Source organism: Eleutherodactylus coqui, chromosome 5 (assembly GCF_035609145.1).
Source record: "Eleutherodactylus coqui strain aEleCoq1 chromosome 5, aEleCoq1.hap1, whole genome shotgun sequence".
In the NCBI taxonomy this organism is placed as follows: Eukaryota; Metazoa; Chordata; class Amphibia; order Anura; family Eleutherodactylidae; genus Eleutherodactylus; species Eleutherodactylus coqui.
In genome coordinates this window covers 26,112,995-26,138,986 of record NC_089841.1, presented here as the reverse complement: position 1 = coordinate 26,138,986, position 25,992 = coordinate 26,112,995, and the positions used below count along the sequence as shown (strand labels likewise).

The window sequence follows — 25,992 nt, the reverse complement described above, 5'->3', positions numbered from 1 at the left end:
CGGGAAATCCCTAATTAGTCGTATAACCCTCCTTGAGAATAATAAAGGACAGCAGGTATTGGAAGGCTGAACTTAGTATGTTGCTTGGTTTTAATGCGGTTTTTACATTAACCATGGGAGATCCAAGCCCGGGGGACGGGGAGACTTATAGTCTGGGGACATACCGGTACGGGAGGACAGATCCCTTAGGGAAGTTTAAAATAAGGGGTATGGTAGATGCAGCCGAATGGAAGCCTTCACTTAGTCCCGTGCCCATAATTAACCCCCTCCGCCGTAAGATAAAGACCTTGACGAACATGATGATCATAGCCGACCCTACCTTTTGAGGACACCTTGACAGTAGCGACTGGCTACTCTGACCAGAATCTCTGGTTGGAGTTGATGAGGTACAATGCTAACAGGAGCAACAAGTCTAACTGTTGCGTGTGCGGTAGTGCCCGACCACACTCGGGGATGGTCCCCCTAAATCTCCCTGTAGATGCTGAAGAGTGGTTTATTAGTCTCTTCACGAACATTTCCGCTAATTACACTGTCCGTGAGAGATGGAAGGAGGAATACTCTATAACTACTTAAGTGTTTTGCACCGGAGAGAGTGTTACTGACTACCCTGGGAACTACACCTGCCGGGCAATTAGGCAGGGTGGAGGGAGATTTTTGGGGAACTCAGCAATATTTCCCTTGTTTAAAAAAGATGAAGAGCCAGTTCCGATAATGCCAACCACATACGCTACCAAAGAAAAGGAGAAATGTACTAGTACTGCGCCTGCCCCGATCTCCTAAGATGGATTGTCAGTGGAATTCCCATTTGCCAAGGGATAGTGCAGAAGACCTTAGGTTCCGGCGAGGGCACACCCTGTGGGGTGTTAACTTGTACAGATAGAGGGTATGGATGCCCGGAAATGAGCCCAGGGAATGCTAGAGCGAGAAGAGAAACCCCTGGTGGTAGTTTTGATCTACACGTATACATTGACATCATAGGATAGCCAAGGGGGGTACCTGACGAGTTTTAAAAATTAGAGACCAAGTTAAAACTAGATTCGAGTCCACTTTCCTGATCATTATGGTAAATAAACGTTGACTGGATTAATTATGTTTATTATAATTAGCAGTGATTTATAAATTATACTAGAGACGCCTTATAGGGACTAGTCGACCAATAGGACCTACCTCGACTATGACTTTTTTTAAAATAGAGTGACCTCAGATATGACTTTAGCTAAAAAGGGGAGTGTCTGTAAGATGATAGGGGAGACTTGTTGTACCTACATCCTAGACGACACGTGACCCGCGGGTAAAGACGCAGTTGCCATTAAGAAGCTGACCGCACTAACTAAAAAGAGCTAACTTTTGGGACCAGCACTCGCCATGGATGAGCGGGTGGTAAAGGATCCTGGCACAGACGGGCGTCGCTGTTGTATGTGAACTGATGGTTATCTTTTCTGTTCTAGTCTGCTGTGTTATCCCCTGTGTCAGAGAGACCTGTGAAACTGATGCTGGAAAAGCCGCTCCCACCATGAGTTTGCTGGATGCATCCCCAGAAGGAGTGGACAAGTCCTACACCCCCTTGAAGACTCTAAAACGAACCTTCAACGCGCTCCAGTTATAGGCTTATGCGCAGAGAACTGTGAAAATTAGATAGAGAATTAGAGGATAGACATTTTAAGGGGGGATTGTGATACATGATGATTGGTTGGTGTAAAATGTCTATCGATTTGCACTAGACGTATTATGTGTGTTTTGTGACTTCAGCCTAAGGTGGAACTCTGCTGCATAAGGAAAGAGTTAAATCACAGTGTTATGTTATTGCTTGAGTGTTTTCCCAGTCCTCCCCATCCCCCACACACAGAATCTTCTTGAACAAAGGGATATCTACTTTCACTTTCAGATTTGGACATGTTAAAGACAAAGGCTTCTACTTGAGAGAGGTGGGGAGAAGGGGAGGCGGAGGATTCTATATGATCCGACAAATGAGAATCCTATATGTTACTGATGTAACCTGTTGCACGCCCATTGTGTGTCTGTACAATAAAAGGCCCTGTCTGGCTGTTTCTGGGCAGAGAGCCATTTTGGATATGAGGCTGATAGCTTGTGTCTAATTTGCTCCACGAAGTGTGCACACGATACAATTAGGAAAGCGACAAAATACCCCAAAAGCCTGCTGGAGAAAATCATAATCCAGAACAATGGCGCCTCAATGACAACCTCCTTAAAGATCCACGATGTGTGAAAGAGGTAAAACAAACGATTCAGAACTTTATATCGGACCATCTGCATGATCCCACGTCTCGACCAACCCAGTGAGAGGCTCTAAAATGTGTGATTAGAGGGGTTTTTATCTCCCACGGTAATCGGTTGAAGTGAGAGCGGGTGCAGGGACTGAAGGACTTGCTGGCTAGGCTGGGCAGTCTCGAATCGGCTAATAAGAGCTCCTTCTCTGAGACACTCAGAGAAGATATCTCAGACACTAGAGGCAGGATTCTCTCTATCCTAGATCAGCAATCACTATGCAACAGAGATAGATGGCGGTGCAGCTTCTATGAACATGGTAACAAGTGTGGTCGGATGCTGGCCAGGGCTCTCCATCCCAGGACATCTACCCCATACATACCCTCACTAAACTCCCCCTCTAAAGGAACGATCCACTCCAACAGTGAAATTTTGTATTGTTTTAAACAATACTACCAGAAACTATACAACCTACGGGGGGACCGGAGTGGCGAACAGACCCAAGCAATTGATGACTATCTGGACAGGTTTGCCCTGGGAACACTCACGGAGAAAGAAGTGACTAGTCTAGAGAACATTACGGAGGGAGAGATAAAAGAGGCAATTCAAAACTTAGAATTAGGCAAATGCCCAGGCCCGGATGGGTTTACCCCGCGCTTCTACAAAGTGTTCGGAGACCTCATAACCCCTCCACTATCTGAGAATTTCAATTCCATCTCTAGTACATGCTCTTTCCCACCTCAGGCCCTCCAGGGAATAATCACAATTATTCCGAAGCAGAGGAAGGACCATACGCACTGCTCTAGCTACAGACCCATTTCTCTATTAAACATCGACACTAAAATGTTCTAAAAAATCCTGGCTTCCCATCTGAAGCCCCTCATATCACCTCTGATCAATCGCGAACACTCAGGTTTTGTCCCGGGCCGTGAGGCAAGGGATAACACTATCAGAACGATTTCTCTAATCTCGGGGGCTCGCCTCTCGGTTGCCCCCTTGTGTTTACTGTCAGTAGACGCTGAAAAAGCATTTGATAGTGTTCACTGGGGGTTCCTGGAGGCGACCCTGAAGAAAATCAGACTGGGACCCAGATTTATTGACTGGATCCTGGCTCTTTACCGAGATCCATCAGCTAGAGTCAGAGTGAACGGTGCCCTTTCCTCACCGTTTCCAATAACAAACAGGACAAGACAGGGATGCCCCCTTTCCCCATTCTTGTATGTCCTGGTGATGGAGTCCCTGGCTAACTCCCTAAGGAGCAATCCCAACATACGAGGGGTCCACTCAGCCTCCTCTGAACATAAACTCTCTCTTTTTGCAGACAACCTCCTAATATACATCACAAACCCCCGAGAGATTTGGCAACATTAGCAATTTTAAAGTTAATATAAACAAATCGGAAATATTAAACGTCTCGATCCCACCAGAAGTAGCCACCACAGTTAGCAAATTCTCCACCATGAAATGGAGAAACGACCACATTAAATACTTAGGTATTAACATTACCAACGACCCCAAAGCCCTCTTTGACGCAAACTTTAAATCAATGCTCGATAGCTTTGGAAGAGACCTCAAGGAATGGAGACCTCTTACACTGCCTTGGTTTGGGAGAATAAATGCGCTAAAAATGGATGCCCTGCCCAAGCTCTTGTGCCTCTTCTAAACGCTACCGATAAAAATTCCAAAATCATACCTGACCAAGCTCCGCAAATACTCCTTGGAGTTTGTATGGGGAGGAGCAAGACCGAGGGTTAAATACAAGACCCTTATCAGAAGAAAGGTGCTCTTGACATTATCCACAACAGTCCAGCCAAACTTTGGGTATATCTGGAGCAGGAGGAGGCTCCCGCCCTTGTGATGGGCTTTTTCTGGCTTCCACCACCAGCGGCTAGCGGTACTCCTCTACTCCCTCCTATGCTGAAACAGATTCTGGAGGCGTGGAATGGCTTTGCCTCACACCTGGGCTTGGTCTCCCGGCCCAGCCACCCTTATACTGGTGACTGGCAACCCTGACCTACCGGCTCTCCACTCACGTTGGAAGGGAGCCGTCTGGCTTTTAGGGCTAGGGATGTGGTGTCGGCTCTTTGAGTTCGACCAATAGGCAAGGTTCTGGGCGGGGGGCCTCAGGACCAGAGCATGGTTCCAGTACCTGTAGATCAGACACTTTGTCCTTTCCCTGGGCCCTTTGGCTTCCCTCCGGACCCCTCTCTTCCGGTTCGAACAATTATGCACTTCCCCGGCCTCTGGTCCGGTAAGGGTCTCAGCACTCTATAGCCTTCTGTTGGATGTAGAGACGCGAGACGATCCGCTGGGATTTATCGGGAGCTGGGAGTGAGATCTGGGGAGAACCTTTCACAAAGACTTATGAAGGAACGCCTTTACATTGACCCACTCGATGGCGACCTCCTCTAAATTCTAGGAAACCAACTCCAGGTTTTATGGAAATGGTACAGGACCCCAGTGCAGTTAGCTAAGATGTTCCCCCAAACCCCGGACGCCTGCTGGAGGTGCCATGGCGGGAGAGGCAACCTCCTGCATATTTAGTGGTCCTGCCCCCTGGTTCTACCTGTATGGCAGGAAATCATCAACAACACAGTCTACAAAGATAACGTGGTCCTTACACCGGAAGCAGCTCTGCTGTCTATGCTCCCAGGACCCCTCTCCAAAACAAAAAGGAGCATCCTTAGATTTTTTTCTCCTGGCAATGAGACAGACAATTCCCAGGCTCTGGAGGTCTTCCTCCCCTCCCACGAGGATCCTTTGGCTAGAAACCCTTGACACTATAAACCATATGGAGGACCTTGGCGCGGCAGATAAAGGAAACACCCAAAAGTACTTTGCTACCTGGACGGCTGGGGTTCTGTTCAGGAACTCCCCGGACTTAAAGACCCAGCTCCAGACAGGTACAATACCCTCTTAGGTATGAATAATATTAACGCTATTTAATACACAAAACCTAATCTCGAGCTCCCATTCGCTGACGACAGCTTCTTCCCCCCTTTTTCTTATGTCTGTTTATTATACCCGTTCTCAGCATCAATGTAAATGTAGATTCACGCCAACCCAGCCCCAGATGCTTCCCACAGGCATAGGGTGACAGGCAGATGGCGACCGAGCCGGACCTTGTTCCCGGTTCATATGCTTTACTACAACAGGTTACTCTATTTCCTTCTGCACCTATTGTTAAGATGCTGCAATAAGCTATAATTTATTCTTTGTTTTTTATTGGAAAATCAATAAAATATATTTTGAACCATAAACCCAGACAAGAACCCATTGCATTGTGGCTCATACCGCCCAATCTCTTTGGTGAATGTAAATTATAAACTACTGACTAAAATATTGGCAACTAGACTCAAACAGGTTATTCTAACACTTATCCACCTGGATCAAACAGGCTTTATGCCTGGCAAATCCATGACCATTAACATACGTAGAGTACAAACAACTATCCAAATAGGTAGGAAATATGATTTGCCCAGGCCTCACTAGACACCAAAAAGCATTTGATTCCCTGGAATGGAGTTTTCTGGAGGCTTGCCTATCTCGATTCAGGTTTGGCCCGCAGGTTCAATAGCGGATCAAACTCATCTATAAATTCCCAACTGCCAAAGTTCAAGTAAATTGCATTCCCTCAGATAATTTTTGTCTCTCAAGGGGTACTAGACAGGGGTTCCCATTGTCTCCAGCCTTCTTTTCACTAGCAGTTGAACCCTTAGCTATCCGATTAAAGGGTGCCCCTACTCTTACAGGAGTTCAATTGTGTGGATGGGAAAATGTAGTTGGACTTTAGGCGGAGGATATAATTTTTCTTAAAAACCCAGACAGATAACTTCCATATGCCATGCGTATCATTGACACGTTCTCTTAATACTCTGGCCTACAGATCACGTTCACCGCACGAACCCAGAACATGGACTCATGCATAACCAGATATGAATTTGCCAGTGGTATCTAAATTTAAATATTTAGGCATAAACATGGTATGTGATCATGAACATGCCTTAGCAGAAACTAACGACCCACTACAGGAATTAATTAAAACTAAACTTAAGCTTTGGGCTAGATTACCCCTTTCGGTGGCAGGAAGAATAAATGTCATTAAAATGATAATACAACCTAAAAGCCTATATATTATGCAACATGTACCGGTCAAGATTCCGTTACGCTTCTTCCAGTCTGTGAACTCTATACTTACCCCTTTTATTTGGGGCTCATCCTGTGCAAAGGTGAAATTAACTACGTTACAGAGGCCCCAAAACCAGGTGGGTATGGCGCTCCCAGATCTCAAACTTTATTACCTAGCAGGACAGTTGAGAAACCTAAAATCATGGTTTATACACGAAGAGCTCTCTATAACAGATCATTTTTTAGCTGAAATGGTAAATGGGAAACATTTAATAATCCATCTAGAAAGATTGGAAAGCACTGGGACCGCGGGTCTAATCCCAATGCATAAATTGGCCTCATCAGTATGGTGTTTGGCTAAATCCGTTCAACGCTTTAAGGGCAATATAGCAGAACTCCCACTGTGAAATAACCCCACCCTATCTGCCATGAATTGTGATCCTCATTATTGGATGGAATTGGGGCTAATAACGCTGGGAGATATATACAGGCATAATATGTTTATATCATACAATCAACTACATGATAACTTACAGACACCCATATTAAAATTTTCAGATACTTTTAATTGTGACATGCAGCAAATGCTCAATTCCCAGCTGCCAAAATCCAGATCTCTAGATACCCCATAATAGGGATTCTCAGATCCCAAGGCCCAAGGCCCTAAGGGGCTGATTTCTGAAATATACACAGATTTATTATCGTCCAAAATAACCCATATCCCATTGTAGTCTCAAAATAAATGGCAAGCTCTTATTCAGAACGAACATTGGAAGATTGGCAGGAACTAGTAGAATTCCATTTGTGGGTATCCCCAGCAATAAATAAACTGATACTATTATACATACACCAATCTCACCTCACGCTCATACGGCTACATAGAATGGGCATGGCTATGACATCGGAGTGTCACAGGTGCCAATATCCGAATGCGGGTTTCTGGCACATGATATCAGAATATTCATATATTCCGCCGTGGAGGAGGAGGGTGGAGTGCTGACAGGTCTCTGAGGTGAGCCTTACTGATAGAATGGCTCACCGTGGAGAATCATGGCAAATAGCAGCATGTCGCAAGTTAAAGGGGTTGTCTCGCGGCAGCAAGTGGGGTTATACACTTCTGTATGGCCATATACATGCACTTTGTAATGTACATCGTGCATTAAATATGAGCCATACAGAAGTTATTCACTTACCTGCTCCGTTGCTGGCGTCCCCGTCTCCATGGCTCCGTCTAATTTAGCTATCTTCTTGCTTTTTTAGACGCGCTTGCGCTGTGCGGTCTTCTCCCCTTCTGCTCGGTCCGGCACGAGCAGCGTTCTGGCTCCGCCCCTTCTACGCATCATCGCGTAGCTCCGCCCCATCACGTGTGCCGATTCCAGCCAATCAGGAGGCTGGAATCGGCAATGGACCGCACAGAGCCCACGGTGCACCATGGGAAAGGACCCGCAGTGCATCGTAGGTGAAGATCCCGGCGGCCATCTTGGTGAAGGAAGAAGAAGGAAGACGTTGCAGAGCGGGGATTCGGGTAAGTAATATGTTTTTTTTTTTAACACATCCCTTGGGGTTGTCCTGTGCCGAACAGGGGGCCTATGGGAAAAAAAACAAACGTTTCGGCGCGAGACAACCCCTTTAAATCTCGCAAGCGAAGAATCGCTATGACTCTCCACTCGTGAATGCGGGCACTGCGCTTTCTATAGCTACGCTATGGAAAGCTTAACAGAGCGTGATCTGTGGGACAAGCAGCCTTAGGATGCCCTGCGGCTTTTGTTAAACTACAAAGAACACATATTACCTGAATGACATCACAACATTTCACCCAAAACCATTCATTCAATACATCTTCTTCATACATTATAGCCATTAAAGGGGTAATCCTCCCTCTCAAGGGTGTGATGGCACAGAAAACCTTTCCTATTCTGGATTGAAGTTTAAGTAAGATCTCATGTATTCCTGTTGGCAGTATCTACCTGATCTGTAAATGTTTGCACCCTGATATGGACTATTATGTCGCAGCAGATTTCCCAAGTTGTCACTTATGTATAAAACTCTTGGCTCTACTGAAATCTGGAGTGTTCAGAGCTCATCTGAGCGTGAAACATGTAGGGGGTTGTTTTATCGGGCTGTGTGCCCCAAGTTGTATAGTCCTGTATAAATAAAGTCTGATATGTTACACTGAAGTTGTAGAACCTTTCCCATGTGATCACAGCTGTATATTACTGTGTGCGACTCTTCCTAGTATATGACCCTATAGTGATAAGATGGAGGGGAGACGCCCTTGCTGGGCTCAGTGGTGGAATACGGTTCTTATAGTTATCATCTATGAAAGGATCATTCTCAAATCAAAAAAATGTCCTAACAAACTCCACAAAGTCCGGGATCGGCAGTGATTCTCCCCTCACTACTTATACACATAATGGCTACCAGCTCTCCCTCATCTCCATCAGTTCTGAGGAAACATCATATAAAGGAAGAAGAAAGATCGGCCCAAATACAAACATGTAAGTTATACAAGTAAACTTTTATCAACAGTTAGAAGCAAGTTTAGAGACGCAGTTATATGTATCAGTGTGAAATATTCTATGTACACGGCTGATATAAAGGTGGGATATCTGGATTATATTTGTTTCTGGATTACAGATGTTTATTGGTAATTACATACATTTCTTACTCATCACTTACTACTCTAAATTGCTTCCCTTTTCTTGTGTATGACATGTCAATTTACTTTTTTTTTTTTAATATGACAAAACAGGTTTACACAAATGGTTTCTCCCCTGTGTGAGCTTTTTGATGTGCAACAAGAGATGTTTTTCGGGTGAAACATTTTCCACACACGAAACAAGAAAACGGCTTCTCTCCTGTGTGGCTTCTCTGATGTGAAATTAGAGTTATTTTCTGGATAAAACATTTCCCACATTCTGAACAAGAAAACGGTTTCTCCCCTGTGTGAATTTTCTGATGTTTATCAAGATGTGATTTCCCTGTAAAACATTTCCCACATTCTGAACATGAAAATGGCTTCTCCCCGAGGTGATTTCTCTGATGTGAAATTAGAGATGATTTCTGGATAAAACATTTCCCACATTCTGGACAAGAAAACGGTTTCTCTCCTGTGTGAATTCTCTGATGCTGAACAAGACCTGATTTATTTACAAAACCTCTCCCACATTCTGAGCATGTAAATGGTTTCTCCCCTGTGTGACTTCTCTGATGCTGAACAAGCTTTGATTTCCCTATAAAACTTTTCTCACATTCTGAACAAGAAAATGGCTTCTGCTTTGTGTGAATGCTCTGATGTTGAATTAAATTTGATTTATAAGTAAAACATTTCCCACATTCTGAACATGAATACGGTTTCTCCCCTGTGTGAGCTTTTTGATGTGCAACAAGAGATGTTTTTCGGGTGAAACATTTTCCACACACGAAACAAGAAAACGGCTTCTCTCCTGTGTGGCTTCTCTGATGTGAAATTAGAGATGTTTTCTGGATAAAACATTTCCCACATTCTGAACATGAATACGGCTTCTCTCCTGTGTGAGTTGTTTGATGTTCTTCCTTTCTGTGACTTTTCTTCTGCTCATCAGTCTGTGATGAATAAGAAGGTAGGACCTGTATAAGAGGATCAGATGATGGATCTTTGCTGTGAAGGACTGAGAGGATATCTGGGATAATGGCAGGTTCTTCATATGTATCTTGTGCAATACCATAATTCTCCGCTTTACAATCTGCAGATATCCGATATCCAACTAAGCTCCTGGTACCGTCATCTGCCAAGAATAAATGTGATTTATTACTACTGTAAATCTTATAATGGATACTGATATTTTATAACATTTCTATACAAATAACAAGTCATTAGTGTATAAAAATACTACAGGTTATCCATGGAACAGTAAGGCCAGTACGATGTAGAAATGCCAAACGCCTGCTTGCAATAGGTTAGGGAACTTTTAAGTAAGTTCTGGTAAAAAAAAATGTGCCTGTGATGCACTTATCTGAATCTGGCAATATAAAAAGGAAGTACAGTTCCTTGTTCTCTATACATGCAGAGCTTGGCTCTGATGCTGTATTTATATACAGAGATTGGTTCTGCTATTGCATCTATATACTGACTTTGATTCTGCTGTTGCATTTATGTTATGACCCTGTTCCTGGCACTGTATTTATGTATTGAGCTTGACTCTGGTCCTGTATGTATGTATTAAGGTTGGTTCTGTGGCTCTATTTTCTGTTAAATAAACAAGGATGCAAGGACACATTGTGGCCGGTCACACACCACCAGACCGTGCCCACCGACTGCGGCCAGTCGCCATGTAATTAGGCCATTATTTTGTGTGGCCAACTGCACTGTGTGTTTCCACCCTTAAAGTGTGTTCACACACGGCAGATTGTGCTGCAGGTCCACACCAAAATCTGCATGACAATCCACACTATACGGTGCGGGTTATGGCACAGATCAGCAGCAGATTTCACCGTTGCAATTGAAGAAGGGAAGTCTGATGCAGATCCGCATCAAAATACACACCAGTGGTGCAGATTTTCCTCAGCAGAAAACCCACTCCGTGTGAACACATCCTTATGTCGGGCCGCTACTCATGGGCCTGCGATATATTCCTGCCTCACAGGCTAAAATCTCCCAGCCAGCCCCTGACCATTACACAGAGCCGCCAGGAGATATATTGGGTCCCATATAATGAGATTAACCTCTTAAGGACACCCCTATTTTGAGCATAAGGACGCAACGATTTTTGGCAGATTTTCATCTCCATTTTTCAAAAGCCATAACTTTTTTATTTTTCCGTTGACGCGGGCGGATAAGGGCTTGTTCTTTGCGTGTCGAACTGTAGTTTTTGATGGTGCTGTTTTTGGGTACATAGACTATATTTTAAAACTTTTATTATTTTTTTTTATGATAAAGAAAACGCATCAATTCTGCCATAGATTTTTTTTTTGTACAGCGTTAATCATGCAGCATCAATAACACATTTTTTCTGCGGGTCGGTACGGTTACGATACCAAAAGTCTTACTTTTTTTTTTTCCATTTTTCTGCAATAAAAATCCTATTTTGGAAATCTTTTATTCTAAATCGCTGTATTCAAAGTCCTGTAACTTTTATTTTTCCATTGACGGAGCTCTGTGAGGGCTTATGTTTTGCGAGACGAGCTGTAGTTTTTATTGGTACGATTTTGGGCTACATATGGCTTTTTTGATCACTTTTATTTTGTTTTTAGGAAGGCAAAATGCTAAAAATTAGCATTTTACCTGAGTTTTTAAGCGTTTTTTTCCCGTGCAGAATAAAAAGCATGTGCAACTTATTGTATTAGTCGGTACGGGCGCAACAATACCAAATATGTGGGATTTTGATTTTTTTACCTTTTATGCTAATATGAGAAAAATATAGGCAGGATGCATACTGTAATTGGCGCAGAATGGAGTCTGGGCGGTAGAACTGTGTTTCACATTATTATAGGTAAACTCCGCTCTCGATAAGTAATCTATGGGAGAGAGGACTTTTGAGAAGTCCTTGATAAGTTTTCTGTAGAAATTCACGAAACCAAATCAGTCGCTGTACGACCTTCAAATTTCCTGGAATGGACCAATCCAGTATGGCTTTAAGCTTGCTGGGATCCATACTTAAAGGGGTTGTCCCGCGCCGAAACGGGTTTTTTTTTTTTCAACCCCCCCCCCCCCGTTCGGCACGAGACAACCCCGATGCAGGGACCTAAAGAAAAAACCGGACAGCGCTTACCTGAATCCCCGCGCTCCGGTGACTTCTATACTTACCGGTTGAAGATGGCCGCCGGCATCTTCTTCCTCCGTGGACCGCAGCTCTTCTGTGCGGTCCATTGCCGATTCCAGCCTCCTGATTGGCTGGAATCGGCACGTGACGGGGCGGAGCTACACGGAGCCCCATTGAGATAAGAAGAAGACCCGGACTGCGCAAGCGCGTCTAATTTGGCCATCAGAGGCGAAAATTAGACGGCAACCATGGAGACGAGGACGCCAGCAACGGAGCAGGTAAGTGAAAAACTTTTTATAACTTCTGTATGGCTCATAATTAATGCACAATGTACATTACAAAGTGCATTATTATGGCCATACAGAAGTGTATAGACCCACTTGCTGCCGCGGGACAACCCCTTTAAGCCCTCTGGGGAGATAATACATACCAGGAATTGTATTTGGGTCTGTTCAAACTCACATTTCTCTAATTTGATGTAGAGATTATTCTTTTGGAGTCAGTCCAAGACCACCAAAAACATATCGGCGAAGTTCCTCCAAATTGTCAAAAAATATGAGGAGGTTGTCGAGATATGCCACTACAAATTGATCAAACAAGCCTCGAAATACATCATTGATAAAGTGCTGGAAGGTAGTGTGAGCACTGCAAAGACCGAATGGCATCACTAGGGATTCGAAGTGGCCATATCCTGTTTGGAAGGCAGTCTTCCACTCGTTTCCAGGATGGATCCGTACCAGATTATATGCTCATCTGAGGTCCAGTTTAGTACAAACCTTGACTGCCCAAAGCCTCTCCAGCAGTTAGGGGATTAATGGGAGAGGATAGCGATTCATAAGTAATCTTGTTTAGTTCCCAGTAATCAATGCACAGTCGAAGTGCAGTATTTTTTTTTTTTTTTTCAACAAAGAAAATGGGTGCTCCTGCCAGAGAGGAAGAAGGCCAGATGAAGCCTTTTTTTAGGGTTTCATCCAGATGTTCCTGGAGGGCCCTTAACTCTGGTTCTGCAAGGTTGAAGATAGGCCAAAATGGAATAGAAGATCCCGGGAGCAGCTCATAGGACAGTTGGTCAGCCGTGAGGTAGCAGTTGGTCAGCCGTTTTCTTGCTGAAAGCATCCTTGAACATCTGGTAGTGAACTGGCAATTTCTCTAACTCCTGTTGATCATCCTCGCTGGTTTAGGGGCGGATGGTGCCATCTGGCAGTTTTTCTTACAGTATTCTGAGGGGAAGGCAATGGTCCTGGTTTCCCAGTTGATAGAGGGATTATGGGTAGAAAAGCAGGGGATCCTGAGAATCATTGGAAATTTAGGGGAGGAGTTTTAAGCTGATCGTTTCTTGATGGTTGGGGTTCACGTGGAGCTCCAGTTCAATTGTCTCCTGTCTGACGGGACCTTAAGACAAGGGTAACCCATCCACGGTATCCATATTTATTGGTATGGACTTGAGTCTGGTTGCAATGTCTTTGTCACAAGCAAATGTTAAGTCCATGAAGTTCCTAGCCCCACTCCCAAATCCAACATCGCTGAGCACAGTCTTCTGATCACCCGTTACAATCTCAGTTGGGAGAAGAAAATGGCAGAGCGGGGGAAGGGTTTCTACACCCCCCTGAACTACTGGTGCAAAGGTGGGCTAAGGCGAGAGTCTTTTGGAGCTTGTTTGGACAGTTTAGGGCATAATGTTCTGAGCTCCCACAATAAAGGCACAGATTTTCAGCCCAGTGCCTTTCCTTTTCCGTGGTGGAGAGAGGTTTACGGATGTCGTCTACCTGCATAGATTAGGGAGCAGCTTCAGCCCTTGGGTGGGGACTCAATGTGGATTGACTAAAGGAGTACGGGTTGCTGGTGCCTGTACCTCGCAATCCCTCCTTTCGCCGCTCGGAAAGTCTCTGGTCAACCCGGATGCATAACCTCCAGGTTATCGGAAGCCTCCACTCTGGTAAGTTCGTCTTTTACCCACTCAGATAACCCCTGGCAAAACTGACTCTGTTGTGCAGCAGGATTCCACGTAGTATCATTCGCCCAGCGACGAAACTCTGCCGTATATTCTGCAACGGAACACTGCCCTTGTCGTATGCTATGTAACCTTCCTTCAGCCATGGCACAGCGGTTTGGATCTTCAAAGATTTGACCCATAGAAGCCGTGAAGGAGATTACTATTGCTTTCTACATATCGCAAGGCCTGGGCAAAAACCTCTTCAGTGAGGAGGATAATGTAACAGAATACCCTTTTCAGGTCACTGGTAAACAGTGTGGACTGCATTTGAAAATAAATCCGGCAGCGATTGAGGAAGCCTATATACTGACGGCGATCCCCACTGCACTTTTGTGAGCAGTGCCATGCAGACATCAGAGCCTGAGTGATGCAAGTCTAGCAGTAGCTTCTACAAACTGATGATTTCCTTCTGTTGATCTAGAACCAGTTTATGTAATCCAGCGAACTTCTCTTGGTAGGAGGCGCAAAATTCCTGGAGCTGGTCACTAAGGGCTCCATGTTTGGGCGTGATTATTTAGTTATGGATTGGTGTCACAGGTGTAGTAGCCGTGACGGTCACTGGAGAGTAGTCAAGATAGCCAGAAGTCATTATCAGGAAGTCACGGTATGCAGTATAATGGGATGAGACGGAAGCGTAGTCAAATGGAAGCCAGAGTTCAGCAGCAGGAGGCATCGGTATGCAGTATAGTGGGATGAGACAGAGGCGCATTCAAATGGAAGCCAGAGGTCAGCAGCAGGAGGTATCAGTACAATTGCAGATAAGCAGGAGGAAGAGGAGCTTGATCAAGATGGTGGAGCACAATAATCACACACTGGATCTGAAGTACAGTCAGGCTTTTATAGTAAAAGTCCTCATTCGTAGCAAGGTGGAGCCAGGTCAGGGAGACAAGAAGTGGACATAACACGAGCAAGGAAACATAGAACAAGGCTGGGTTTCAGCAAGGAACTGTCCGAACCCTGGATAGCACAGGTAAAAAGAGTTGCTGACTGGAGCGCAAGAGGTCCCCATCAGTATAGACATCATATAATGAAAAGTAGTTCCTGACTCTTCTCTGCTTTATTTAGTGGTTACTACTCACCTGGGCGGTTACCTGTAGGAATCCCCTCTTTACACCGCTGATCACCCCTCACATTTGTCTCTGTAGTAATAATATTGGTCAAATCTTCATCCTGATGCAAAATCTGTGAGATTAATATTGTAAAAGTGAGCAGACGGTTGGAGAAGTTGTGTGAAATGTTACTCTGTAGTTATCCGACAACTCTTTCTACAGCCATATGTATTTGGGATTGTAATACTCCCTATTTTCTTGTAAGATCTCATTAAAGGCATTGTGGTTTGGGGTCAGTAGAGGTGGACGTGTTGGAATTGAGGTATGAAGACCTTCAGCTTTTAGTATATATGCTATTGTATAAATGGGAACCTCAGTGCTGCTGCCACCAGATCTTGCTGCAGGTCGAAGGTTTTTTGACCTCCTGCCTCCTCTAGAATCTGGTGGTAAACATTTTACTCTTCCATACACTCTTTTGCCAAGCATATACAGTAACGCAGGAATTTTCTCCACTTTGTGATTTTCTCCATTTGTGTGACCGAGGTCCTGTGGCTCTGGATATCTCCATTGCCGCTCTCCCTGCTTTCTGACACTTGGTGGGATTATTTGCTTGGGACGATCTTTGAAGGCTAACTTGGACTGTATGTGTGAAGACCTGTCATCTGAAATGACCAAGTGAGTCCGCCTTTATACTGACTGTACCCCATAGCCGTTAGTACAGTAACCCCTCCTTGGAGCGCAGACACTACTATTTATCTCTTTTATAGTCTTTTGCATAATTTTCATCGTTTGAACAAGGAAATGATTATTTCTTTTACCTATTTGGATGAGCCTCTTGACTGATCTGTATTTCTAAGATGCAATGAAACATCAGTCAGCAAAGCTCTTGCCAGTCCAGGTATTTAATGTATTTCTCTCAAGCACACCTGATGAAACTAATGAAGCCCTTGATTAGTTGCATCTGGTGTACTTGAGACAATACCTGATTTGCAAATGTGTGCTGTTATAGGTTTCGATTCAGGGGGTGAATAATTCTGAGATGGAAGTTTGACATCAAATGTAGCATTTTGTGGAGAAGTTGGAGAACCACTTGTTATTCTAGTTGTATTATTTACATTGCTCTTGCTTGATTGCAAAAAAAGTTTGTAAATTTTGCTAATAAACGTAATCTACAATGGGGGTAGAATAATTTTGATTGCAACTATGAATATAACAACTGACTAAATGCTTCCTTCAGTACATGACAATATTCTGTTAGCTTTTGCACCAGCTGATTGGAATTGTGCAGTTAGTCTATGATTTAGACTGCAGACCTTTACGTTTGTTCTACATTAAATCTCAATTGCCAATTGGATGTCCAAACAGGTGGAAGTTCAATACTATCTTTCATGAAACCAGACACCATTTGTATTCCCTACCTAACATAGCCATCATAAAAAGAACGTACAGAAGTTTAGTAGAAAGCTGCATTACAATCTCGAGAGAATTTGAAGAAATCTCAGCTTCATCTACCTGATGGTTCTCTGGGACACTTGGCTTTTCTTCTGGACAGTTCTGGGAATATAGATGGCTGGGACATTTCTCTGGTGGGTTTCTTTCCAGGAGTCCATCTGTAGGAAACACACAGTGACAGAATAGATCAGCATGTGATGAGCAGATGATGGGCTCTAGGTGACCTTCAGTGACGTCTCCCCTCCTTACACTGCTGATCAGCCGTTATATCCATCTCTTCTGCTTCGTCTTTAACCTCAACCTTAAGATCAATCAGATTTTCACACTAAATAGAAAAGAAAAAAAAAAGTAAAATGATCCTTCGTTCCATCACTTTATGGTCAGATTCTGGTGAGACATCAGCGTCATCTACCTGCTGGTTCTCTGGGACATTTTCCTCTCGACGATCCTCAGAATATGGATGGCTGGAACATCTCTCTGATGGGTTTCCTCTACTGGATCCATCTATAGGAAATAACCAGAGACTGAATACATTATATATGTGATGATGGGTGAATGTAGGTACCTCTAATACCAGTATAACTCTATAATCAAGACACGTCTCCTCTTACCCCGAGATGTTAACGAATAGTGGTTCTCCATCATGGCGTCCTCGTACACATTTAAATACTCCCACTCTTCCATGGAGAACTAGTCAGCTCTCCTCTGCTGTATTTAGTGGATACTACTCACCTGGGCGGTTACCTGTAGGAATCCCCTCTTTACACCGCTGATCGCCCCTCACACTTGTCTCTGTAGTATTAATATTGGTCAGATCTTCATCCCGATACAAAAGCTGTGAGACAAATATTGTAAAAGTCAGCAGACGGTTGGAGAAGTCGTGTGGAAGATTTTACATGATTATAAAAGATCATTAATGATAATTATAATGACAACCAAAACTGACCTGACAGCAGTAGCTAAATCCAGTTAGGCTACAATTGCTTCCTAAATTGATTCTGTCACCGGGTTCATGAAGTTTGGCTTGGAGGTGAGCTCTGAGTCACGGAGGGGGTCATGCTGGCTTTTTCCTCCCACATCCTGCAGACTGACAGCTCTCTCCCCTTCTGTGTATAGGAAGAGAGCCATCACTCTGTATGCTGCAGGCCGGGTAAAGCCAGCACAGTCCACCTCAGCGACTCAGAGCTGAACTCCAAGCCAAACTCCATGAAGCTGCTGACAGAAGCCCTTTTAGTCTATAAAATGTTTGTATTGTGTAGCTGTATTTGGTTCTACATGATCATAATGTGCTTCACACTACTGCATTATATAACGGCCGTCCCTTTAAAATAAAGAAAGCACAGAATAACAAACTCTTAGGTTTGTCCTCCCGATTACCTGACAAGTGTATTTGTGTTTTTCTTTAAACTGTACTGACAATTAACCCTGATTTATGTCCTCATGTTATGCTCCCTATTTTCTGGTAAGCTCTTATTAACCCATTAAGGACCAGGCACGGTAAATATACGGCGCCTGGTCCTGGGCTTAAAACCCCGCCGATAGTAAAATTACGGTGGGGATTTAAGCCTCCTGCCTCTGTAATCAATTAGAGGCAGGATGGCTTATCAGCTGTTAGTGTCAGCTGATAACCTGGAGGAGAAGGCAGGAGGGGTTTTTAATCCTTCCTGCCTTTTCCTTCCCCGAGTACACAGTGCTTAATGAGCACTGTGTACTAGAAAGTGAAAGCAGAAGTGTAGCTTTCACTACGGGAGCCAGGGAGTCATGTGACTGCTGGGGTTTCCTGCTAAAGCAGAGCTGCAGGGTCATACTAGACCCTGGCCAGCTCTGCCAGTGACTAATGTCACCACAGGGGATGCTTTACCCTGTAACTGGGGCTCCTATGGATGCCCCAGCTACAGTGGAAAAGTGTTAAAGAAATAAATAAATAAATAAAAGAAAAGTCAGTCAGTGAAAAGGATATGTAAAAAAAACAAATTGCCCAATATGTCACGGGGAAAAAAAAAAAAAATTTGGGTAGCTAAAAGGAAACAAAATAGAACAGTAAAACCGCCACATGGGTAACATCCCTAAAAAGCTACAACACAGCTTGGTCCTCAACCCCTTAATGAAGCCGCCCCTATTTTTTTTTCCATTATCGTCCCACGAGTTATATTTTTCAATGGTGCTTTTTACTGTACCATATAATGTATTGGAAAACTTCATTCTAAGTGGAGTAAAAAAAACAAAAAGAAACAAACACATTCCGACATCTTTTGGTGCGTCTATCGGTGGGGGTTCTCTAATTGCTCTGCCAGTCCTCAGGTGTGGAGTAGCATTATATTCTCACCCCTCCCTTTGCTCAATACTGCTTATTCCGTTCCATAGAGGAGTAGTTGGAGTGTGGACCTCCTCTGTGCTGGGTGTATTTCTATTTCCAGATACGTGTTGCAGTTTCCTTTTCGGTTTTCATTTCTGTATTGCTTTGCTGTGTAGGTTCACCTATCCAGGGGCTCCTATTAGGGACAATTAGGGCTCAGGAAGAAGACCGTTAGGCCGCCTTTATTGAGGTGATGACTCCGCTTCTAAGCAGGGACCCTTCACCCCCCCCTCCCCCCTGCTAGGTTAGGGCCAGGCTTCCTTCTCCCTTGAGTGGGGTTACTGTTCAGCATAGTGTGGTGTGCTTCTATTTCCAGCAGTGGGTACATTATCTTACGCAGGGCTGAGGGTAGTACTCGTGGCGCATGGACTTTGCACTCTGCTTTACGTACTCCTGTTTTGGTGCGCACTGTGCTACAGTGCATAGTATTTTTAACTGCAGTAGTTGTGAATGTCACCCTGGGTCCGTGCTGGGTGTGCTGCTCGTGTGCTGCATGGACGTGACACCCAAGCTTCATCATTCTGGTTTCGTGTACATGAAAACGTTCCAGGTAAAAGGTGGGTGCTAATCATTCATCGGGTCTGTGCGCAGCAGTCATAGATGAACCTGCAAGATATCGTCCAGTGCTCCAGTGGAGCCTCCGGTTCTTCCAGCCGCATCCATAGATCCTCATGACTTTAGCTTCATGGGGTATTGAGGTCGAGTTGGGATTCCGAAAATTTCATTATGGTCCTTCAAGTATTGTTCTAGAAATTAAGAGTCTTTCCATATATAAAGATGCCTTTTTCTTTGGGATTAGCTCACTTGAGGCTCATGTAGAAAATGAGGTCAGTAAGAAGATTTGGGCCATCAATTAAATTGATATTTGGTCTTGATTTCAACAGACCAGAATGCTATTGATAAGGAGAGTCAGCAGTTTCCTGACAGGTCTATGGAACGTAAACCAAAAGTGACTAGGACCATGCATAACTGGTTTCAGGCATTTTTAGTTTTTGGCTGCATCATGGGCCAGCAACATCTGGAACGCTGTGGAGAACTTCTCATTTACATGGATTCTATATAGAACACTTATAAAACTTATGGCTGGGTGGAGGTACAAGGAGGAGTTCCGTTGGCGTTTGGTGTTCTGTCCCTGATATCTTGTGGAGTGAAAAGGCCACAGATGTGTTGCTTCATTTGATGATGTCCGAAGTGGCATCCACTTCTGGGGCGGGAAATTTCACCCATCCCGGCCAACTGATGGCCTGAAGCATGCTGGTTATTCAACGAAGGATACCAAGTTTTTTGACTTGTGTAAGTACAAGTATGACTGTTCAGTATGCAGAGGCCCCCACTCTGCTACTTAGTGCCCCTCAGGCCTCTTAAATGAAACCTGCCTCCGCTGCACAGATTAAAGCCAAGGACCACAACTAGAATAACCACGATGCGGCCATGGCTGGACCAGTAACTTAATAAGGAGGGTGCTGCAACCCTGTGTTTTGGATTTATTATAGGTTTTTTTTCATCCCCTTCCTATATAGCTAACCTCCTCTTTTTGTTAATATCCTGAAGTCTGCCAGGGAGCACCCGAAGGTAATTCATGAGAAGTTTCAGAAGGAAGTCACCCTGGGCAAAGTAGTTTGCTCATTCCTCTACCCCCGTTCTAGATTTTCTCTTGGTGGAGGGATTCTTAGAGATTAGGAAGGTGACGCTCCATCAGCTACAGTCCCTTCTTGGTTTGCTGTTTTTTGCATGCCGAGCTATGCTGCAGTGGGTTCTTTCCTGATGCCTCTCAGCACCCGGGGCGCACAATTTCCAGAGCACAGAAGGAGTTTAAAAAGGTCCTTAAATGCAGACTTGGGTAAGGATGGGGGAGTATTAACTGGAATCCAAAAAAACGATGCTTCTGGACAGACAATTTTACTGTGGTGCATTGTATTAACATGTCTTCTTACTCTTGGGCTCTCAGTTTGCTACATCATCGTATTCTTCATCGTTTGAAGCATAACATTTGCTTCCGGGCCTGGCATGTGCCAGGAAGTGGAGACTACAGTGTCTAACGCTCTATTTAAATGGCAAACATTCCAAGACCTCCTACTACAGGCAGCTCCAGCGGGCAGGTCATTTCCCCCTTTCCTCTAGGATTTAGTCAAGAACATAGAAGATCTCAACAAGGACATGACATCACTTCTGCGAATTAAACATCCTATGGTAAGGCCTAATAGCAATGGTGTTCCCTTGGTTATTCATGTAGGAGGAAACCATCTTTATTTCCTTAGGGTAGCTGAGCTCCTCACCCTCTCAATAGCCAATTTGAAAAACGTCCAGAGTTTTTTTGTTTTTTTTTACGCTCATGTTGGTGTTGTTGAAAATTGTTCCGAGTGTGATGCCACCAGGGGTGCTGGATTTCGCGGCTGTCGAGAAGGCCTGACGCATGGTCAATGCTCATTTATCCCATTTCATTTGTTTGGATATAGTTATCACACAAAGAGTTAGAAGTGGACAGTATTCATTTTATGCTTTCAATGGTGTCCATCCTAATGAGATGGACTTGGACAAATTCCTGCTGTGGCTCCAGGATGGGATGGAGCAGGTTTTCTTTTCTTTGAGTGGGAGTCGGAGCCCAGCAAAGGAATAAATGGGCTTGTCCATGGTGGATGGAGGATGATACCAGGAGGATGACTTGAAGACAGACTTGCCTGTCGGAGTCGATAGCTGGCATATGGTTTTAGTTCTGAGATACGAGTTCTTCTGCAAGGTTTCAAATTTGGAATTTTCAGATGATTAGTAGAGCTGTGGTTGACCTCCACACCAAAGAAGAAGTTGTGTTTTGCCTTTATTTCGGTGACTTGGCCATGGAGGGGAGGTTTATGGTTAAAATGTTTTGTTTGTGCCCTCTACAATCTCAATGATACTTTAATAAAATACTAGTCACAAATCACCACACTGCGGTCCACGACTATCTTACTGCTTCTCAGGGTGGTGTGTGTCACATATAACCATTAAAAGGAACCAAAAGGAGCGCCCTAAATCAGAGTATCAGTAAGCAAAGAAGAACAGATGAAAAAAGAACTTCAGAAAGTCCCTGCATCTGATACTTTTTTTCATTTCCATGTAAAAGGGCCCCGAACCTCACTCACTGGAGGGTAAAGTGGCTGAGAAAGGGACTTGATATTTGTATAGCACCAACTTCACCAGCTCTTTCAGGTAATTTTTACCCCTCCGCAAGCTGGGTTCTCATTTTACCGACCTTGGAAGGATGGAAGGCTGAGTCAAGCATTTCTGCTGCCCTAACACTCTGTGCCACGCGCGGCCTCTAATAACTGCACAGCCAGACTATGGACTGGACCATTTCTACGAATTATGAGAAGAGGGGAAATGTCATAGTGGATGCAGATTTTAGACTATAATTGCTCCTTAATTCTATAAATGCTTGTTTTTCTGGAGGTTTGATTCTAGATCATCATAAAGTGCCTCTAAATACTGCATTTTGTAAAGGCCGTCCCTTTAAAACAAAGTTACTTGAGAATAACTAATGCTTGTATGAAATGTTTGTCTTCATGATTATCGGACAAGTGGATTTCTTTTTTAGCTGTACGGACAATTATCCCGGATTTACTTTAGATGTCTTGGTTTACTAGTCTCGGGTATTGGACAAGGTTTTGAGCTGTTTTTATACTGGCACTGTTCCTAATAACTCTCAGGTGTGACGGTTCTGGTTATCTGAGGTCTCTGACAACTATCTGTAATTTACAGCCAGATGTATTTGGCATTGTTGTACTCCCCAGATTCTTGTAAGCTCTCATTTATTATTGTACTAATGATGTATACAGTCCTTAGAATTTTACGTTCTTCCTAAAGTTAGCTCATGGCTTAGTGCTGAGAAGATCTAGATAAGGAATCCTATAAACCCCTAACACTGGTACTGAACCCCACCATACATCTGGGTGACGTAATATTGTCTAGCTGTCCATAGAAGGTCCAGTAGGAAACTGTGATGGCCACATAGCTGCAGTTCTAGACGTCGGACATAGATATTAGATGGCGGCTCAATGACCCCTCAGGAACCTCATACACATGTATATCCGGAATGGTTAGACACGCTGCACGTTGTCTCAATGGAGGAGATCAGCGTCTACCAGACACATCCGCTGCTTGTCTCGGGGGAAATAAAGGAGCAGATAGATATAAATCCAACATGTTGGCTCCTTATTCCCACCAGCAGTCTCCACCACCAGAAAACTGGGAGAAGATCCAGACAAGATGTAATGTCTCTGGTCAGCAGTAATCCTGCCATCTCCACCGGCCTCATCACACAAGGAGAAGACATCTAATAAGACTGAAGACAAGAGCTTCACAGCCTTCTACAGATCAGAGGGACATCTCCATCTACCTGATGGTCCTGTGGAAGAAGAGGACGGGGACATCTCTCTGGGGTTCTTCTCTTACTGGATGGAACTGCAGGAAACACAGACGGACACTGAAGTCATTCTTCACATACAGATAATAAGACATGATTACCGGATTCTTCTGACCATAAGACATATTATTACAAGCATCCATCTCCCTGAAGTCTCCCTGCACCTTATAATCTGATGGTCTCCCCCTTCCCTGTCCCACGTACAGCCAAGCACAGAGCAGTGATAACGCGTCTCCCCCCTCGTAGACCCCAGCGGAGAGCTGTCACTCTGAGTAACCCTTGAGTGACTGACCCTAGCCCCCCGCAGGTACTGCCTGCACTCTTTTCTCCATCCTTCTTATTCCTCTTTCCTCACTCAGTCTGCTGAATCCACAGTCTGCCTGACTGGCGCCCCACTTCCTACAGGTGCCAGGGGCACATGCCCCACTTCTCCCACAGATACAATCCTGCTAAATATGTCCATTACCTGGTGATGTGAGCAGCTGGTGGGTCTCCATCATGGCGTCCTTGTACAGATCCTTGTGTCCTTCTAAATACTCCCGCTCCTCCATGGAGAAATAGACAGCGACATCCTGACACCTTATAGGAACCTGACAACACAATATACAGTCATTACCCAGAAGCCTCCAGTGCTGTTACTGTATAATGTCCCAGCATTCCCTGCAGCGTCACCTCTCCAGTCAGCAGCTCAATCATCTTGTTGGTGAGTTCTAGAATCCTCTGTACATTGATGTTCTCATGTATTAGGGGGTGAGGTGGGGGCCCTGTGATTGGGCTCAGGGGTCTTCCCCATCCATCACACACAGGGGCCCGACAGCCATCACTAGAGGTCTTCTTCACTACTGGGTAATCCTGTATATGGGAGACATTAATAAATATCACTACAGACATTTCCAGAGTCCATCACCTCCCCAGTGACATCATCAGAATCTCTCCCCTCTCCAGTGACATCATCTGTTATTACCATAGATAAGAATGATGTAATGTGACATCATCAGAATCTCTCACCTCTCCAGTCAGCTGGAAGAGTATCTCTAGGGTGAGATTTAATATACTCTCCGCCATCTTGTTTCCGTCCTTCTCCATCCTAAATGGGTCAATCAACAAAAAATATCTTACTAAGAAGACATCAGAGGATTTTATATTGTAGGGCCTGAATGGAGAGAAGATGAGACATTATGAAAGCCACGCAGATTGCCACAATACATTTACTGGAGGGAATAATGGGAAACATTCGAAGAGATATTAACCCCTTCACCCCCCCCCCCCAGCCTTTTTTGTCGTATCTTCCTTTTTCCCTTTCGACTTTCCTAATTTTATGTTTCCACTGACATAAATACCTGAGGGCTTGCTTTTATGTGGGACGAGTTGTATTTTTTTTTTTCTCTCTTTTTTTTTTTTTTGCAGCATTCACATTACATCCTGATGAAAAGAAGGCAACCAGGTTAGTTAACAATAACTAATGAATTCTTAGGTTCCTTTTACTCTATTAGGGCTTGTTTACACAAGCGTATATTGGTCAGGTTTTCACGGCCGGCCGATATATGCTTCCATATAATAAGCGTACAATATATATATATTGGCCGGCCGTGAAAACGCCGCAAGAGAGACTTTTTGTTCTGTATCAAACTACACCCAATCTAGGAAGACTGGGGGACTTGCATGTGACAACGGGGAGTGGTCTCTGTCCCTCCATGCCCTTATCTAATAGGAGGAGGGTCGGAAGGACAAATCACTCGGGTTACATATATAGATTCCCATTTTCTTTCTGATACATCGGCCGGTGATTGATATGCAAGTAGTCTTTCCTTCAGTGAGCGGTGTCTGTGCTCAGGGTCTACAGGGGACATATTTGGGGGTCGCCACAATGACATAGGAGATGACATCAGCCTCGTTCGGGCAAGGCAGAGAGCGCATGCGCGGCTGAGTGTGATGGAGGTTACAGGTCAGTGGGCGGATAGTGTAACATCAGACGCGGGGGTCATGATATATGTGATGGCGCCGCTAGCAGGGTGTGTACCATGCAGGTGTGGTCAAGCAGTATCACTATGTAAACTGCAGGAAGCGGGGACGGCTGTTGCACTGGCCAGCCTGCTATCTGCAGGAAGCGGGGACGGCTGTTGCACTGGCCAGCCTGCTATCTGCAGGAAGCGGGGACGGCTGTTGCACTGGCCAGCCTGCTATCTGCAGGAAGCGGGGACGGCTGTTGCACTGGCCAGCCTGCTATCTGCAGGAAGCGGGGACGGCTGTTGCACTTGCCAGCCTGCTATCTGCCGGAAGCGGGGACGGCTGTTGCACTTGCCAGCCTGCTATCTGCAGGAAGCGCGGACGGCTGTTGCACTGGCCAGCCTGCTATCTGCAGGAAGCGGGGACGGCTGTTGCACTGGCCAGCCTGCTATCTGCAGGAAGCGGGGACGGCTGTTGCACTGGCCAGCCTGCTATCTGCAGGAAGCGGGGACGGCTGTTGCACTGGCCAGCCTGCTATCTGCAGGAAGCGGGGACGGCTGTTGCACTGGCCAGCCTGCTATCTGCAGGAAGCGAGGACGGCTGTTGCACTGGCCAGCCTGCTATCTGCAGGAAGCGGGAACGGCTGTTGCATTGCCAGCCTGCTATTTGCAGGAACGGCTGTTGCATTGCCAGCCTGCTAT

The 25,992-nt window shown here is 44.8% G+C and overlaps 1 protein-coding gene across 2 annotated transcripts in view; it reads right to left on the bottom strand.

Moving 5' to 3' along the window:
• LOC136627344 (zinc finger protein 345-like) overlaps positions 1-25,992 on the bottom strand; it is a 501,744-nt gene that overhangs the window by 415,671 nt on the left and 60,081 nt on the right. The window contains exons 2-9 of one of the 2 annotated variants that reach the window (XM_066602359.1): positions 24,353-24,431; positions 24,017-24,196; positions 23,811-23,934; positions 23,318-23,382; positions 17,322-17,424; positions 17,002-17,093; positions 16,839-16,914; positions 16,650-16,747 (exon numbers count right to left, since the gene is read on the bottom strand). In XM_066602359.1, the coding sequence (XP_066458456.1) occupies positions 16,650-16,747; positions 16,839-16,914; positions 17,002-17,093; positions 17,322-17,424; positions 23,318-23,382; positions 23,811-23,934; positions 24,017-24,196; positions 24,353-24,430 (816 nt within the window). In that variant the 5' untranslated portion in view covers position 24,431. Of the gene's footprint in view, positions 1-16,649; positions 16,748-16,838; positions 16,915-17,001; positions 17,094-17,321; positions 17,425-23,317; positions 23,383-23,810; positions 23,935-24,016; positions 24,197-24,352; positions 24,432-24,684; positions 24,748-25,992 lie in introns of those variants that run through there. The other variant, XM_066602360.1, reaches the window with a different exon arrangement.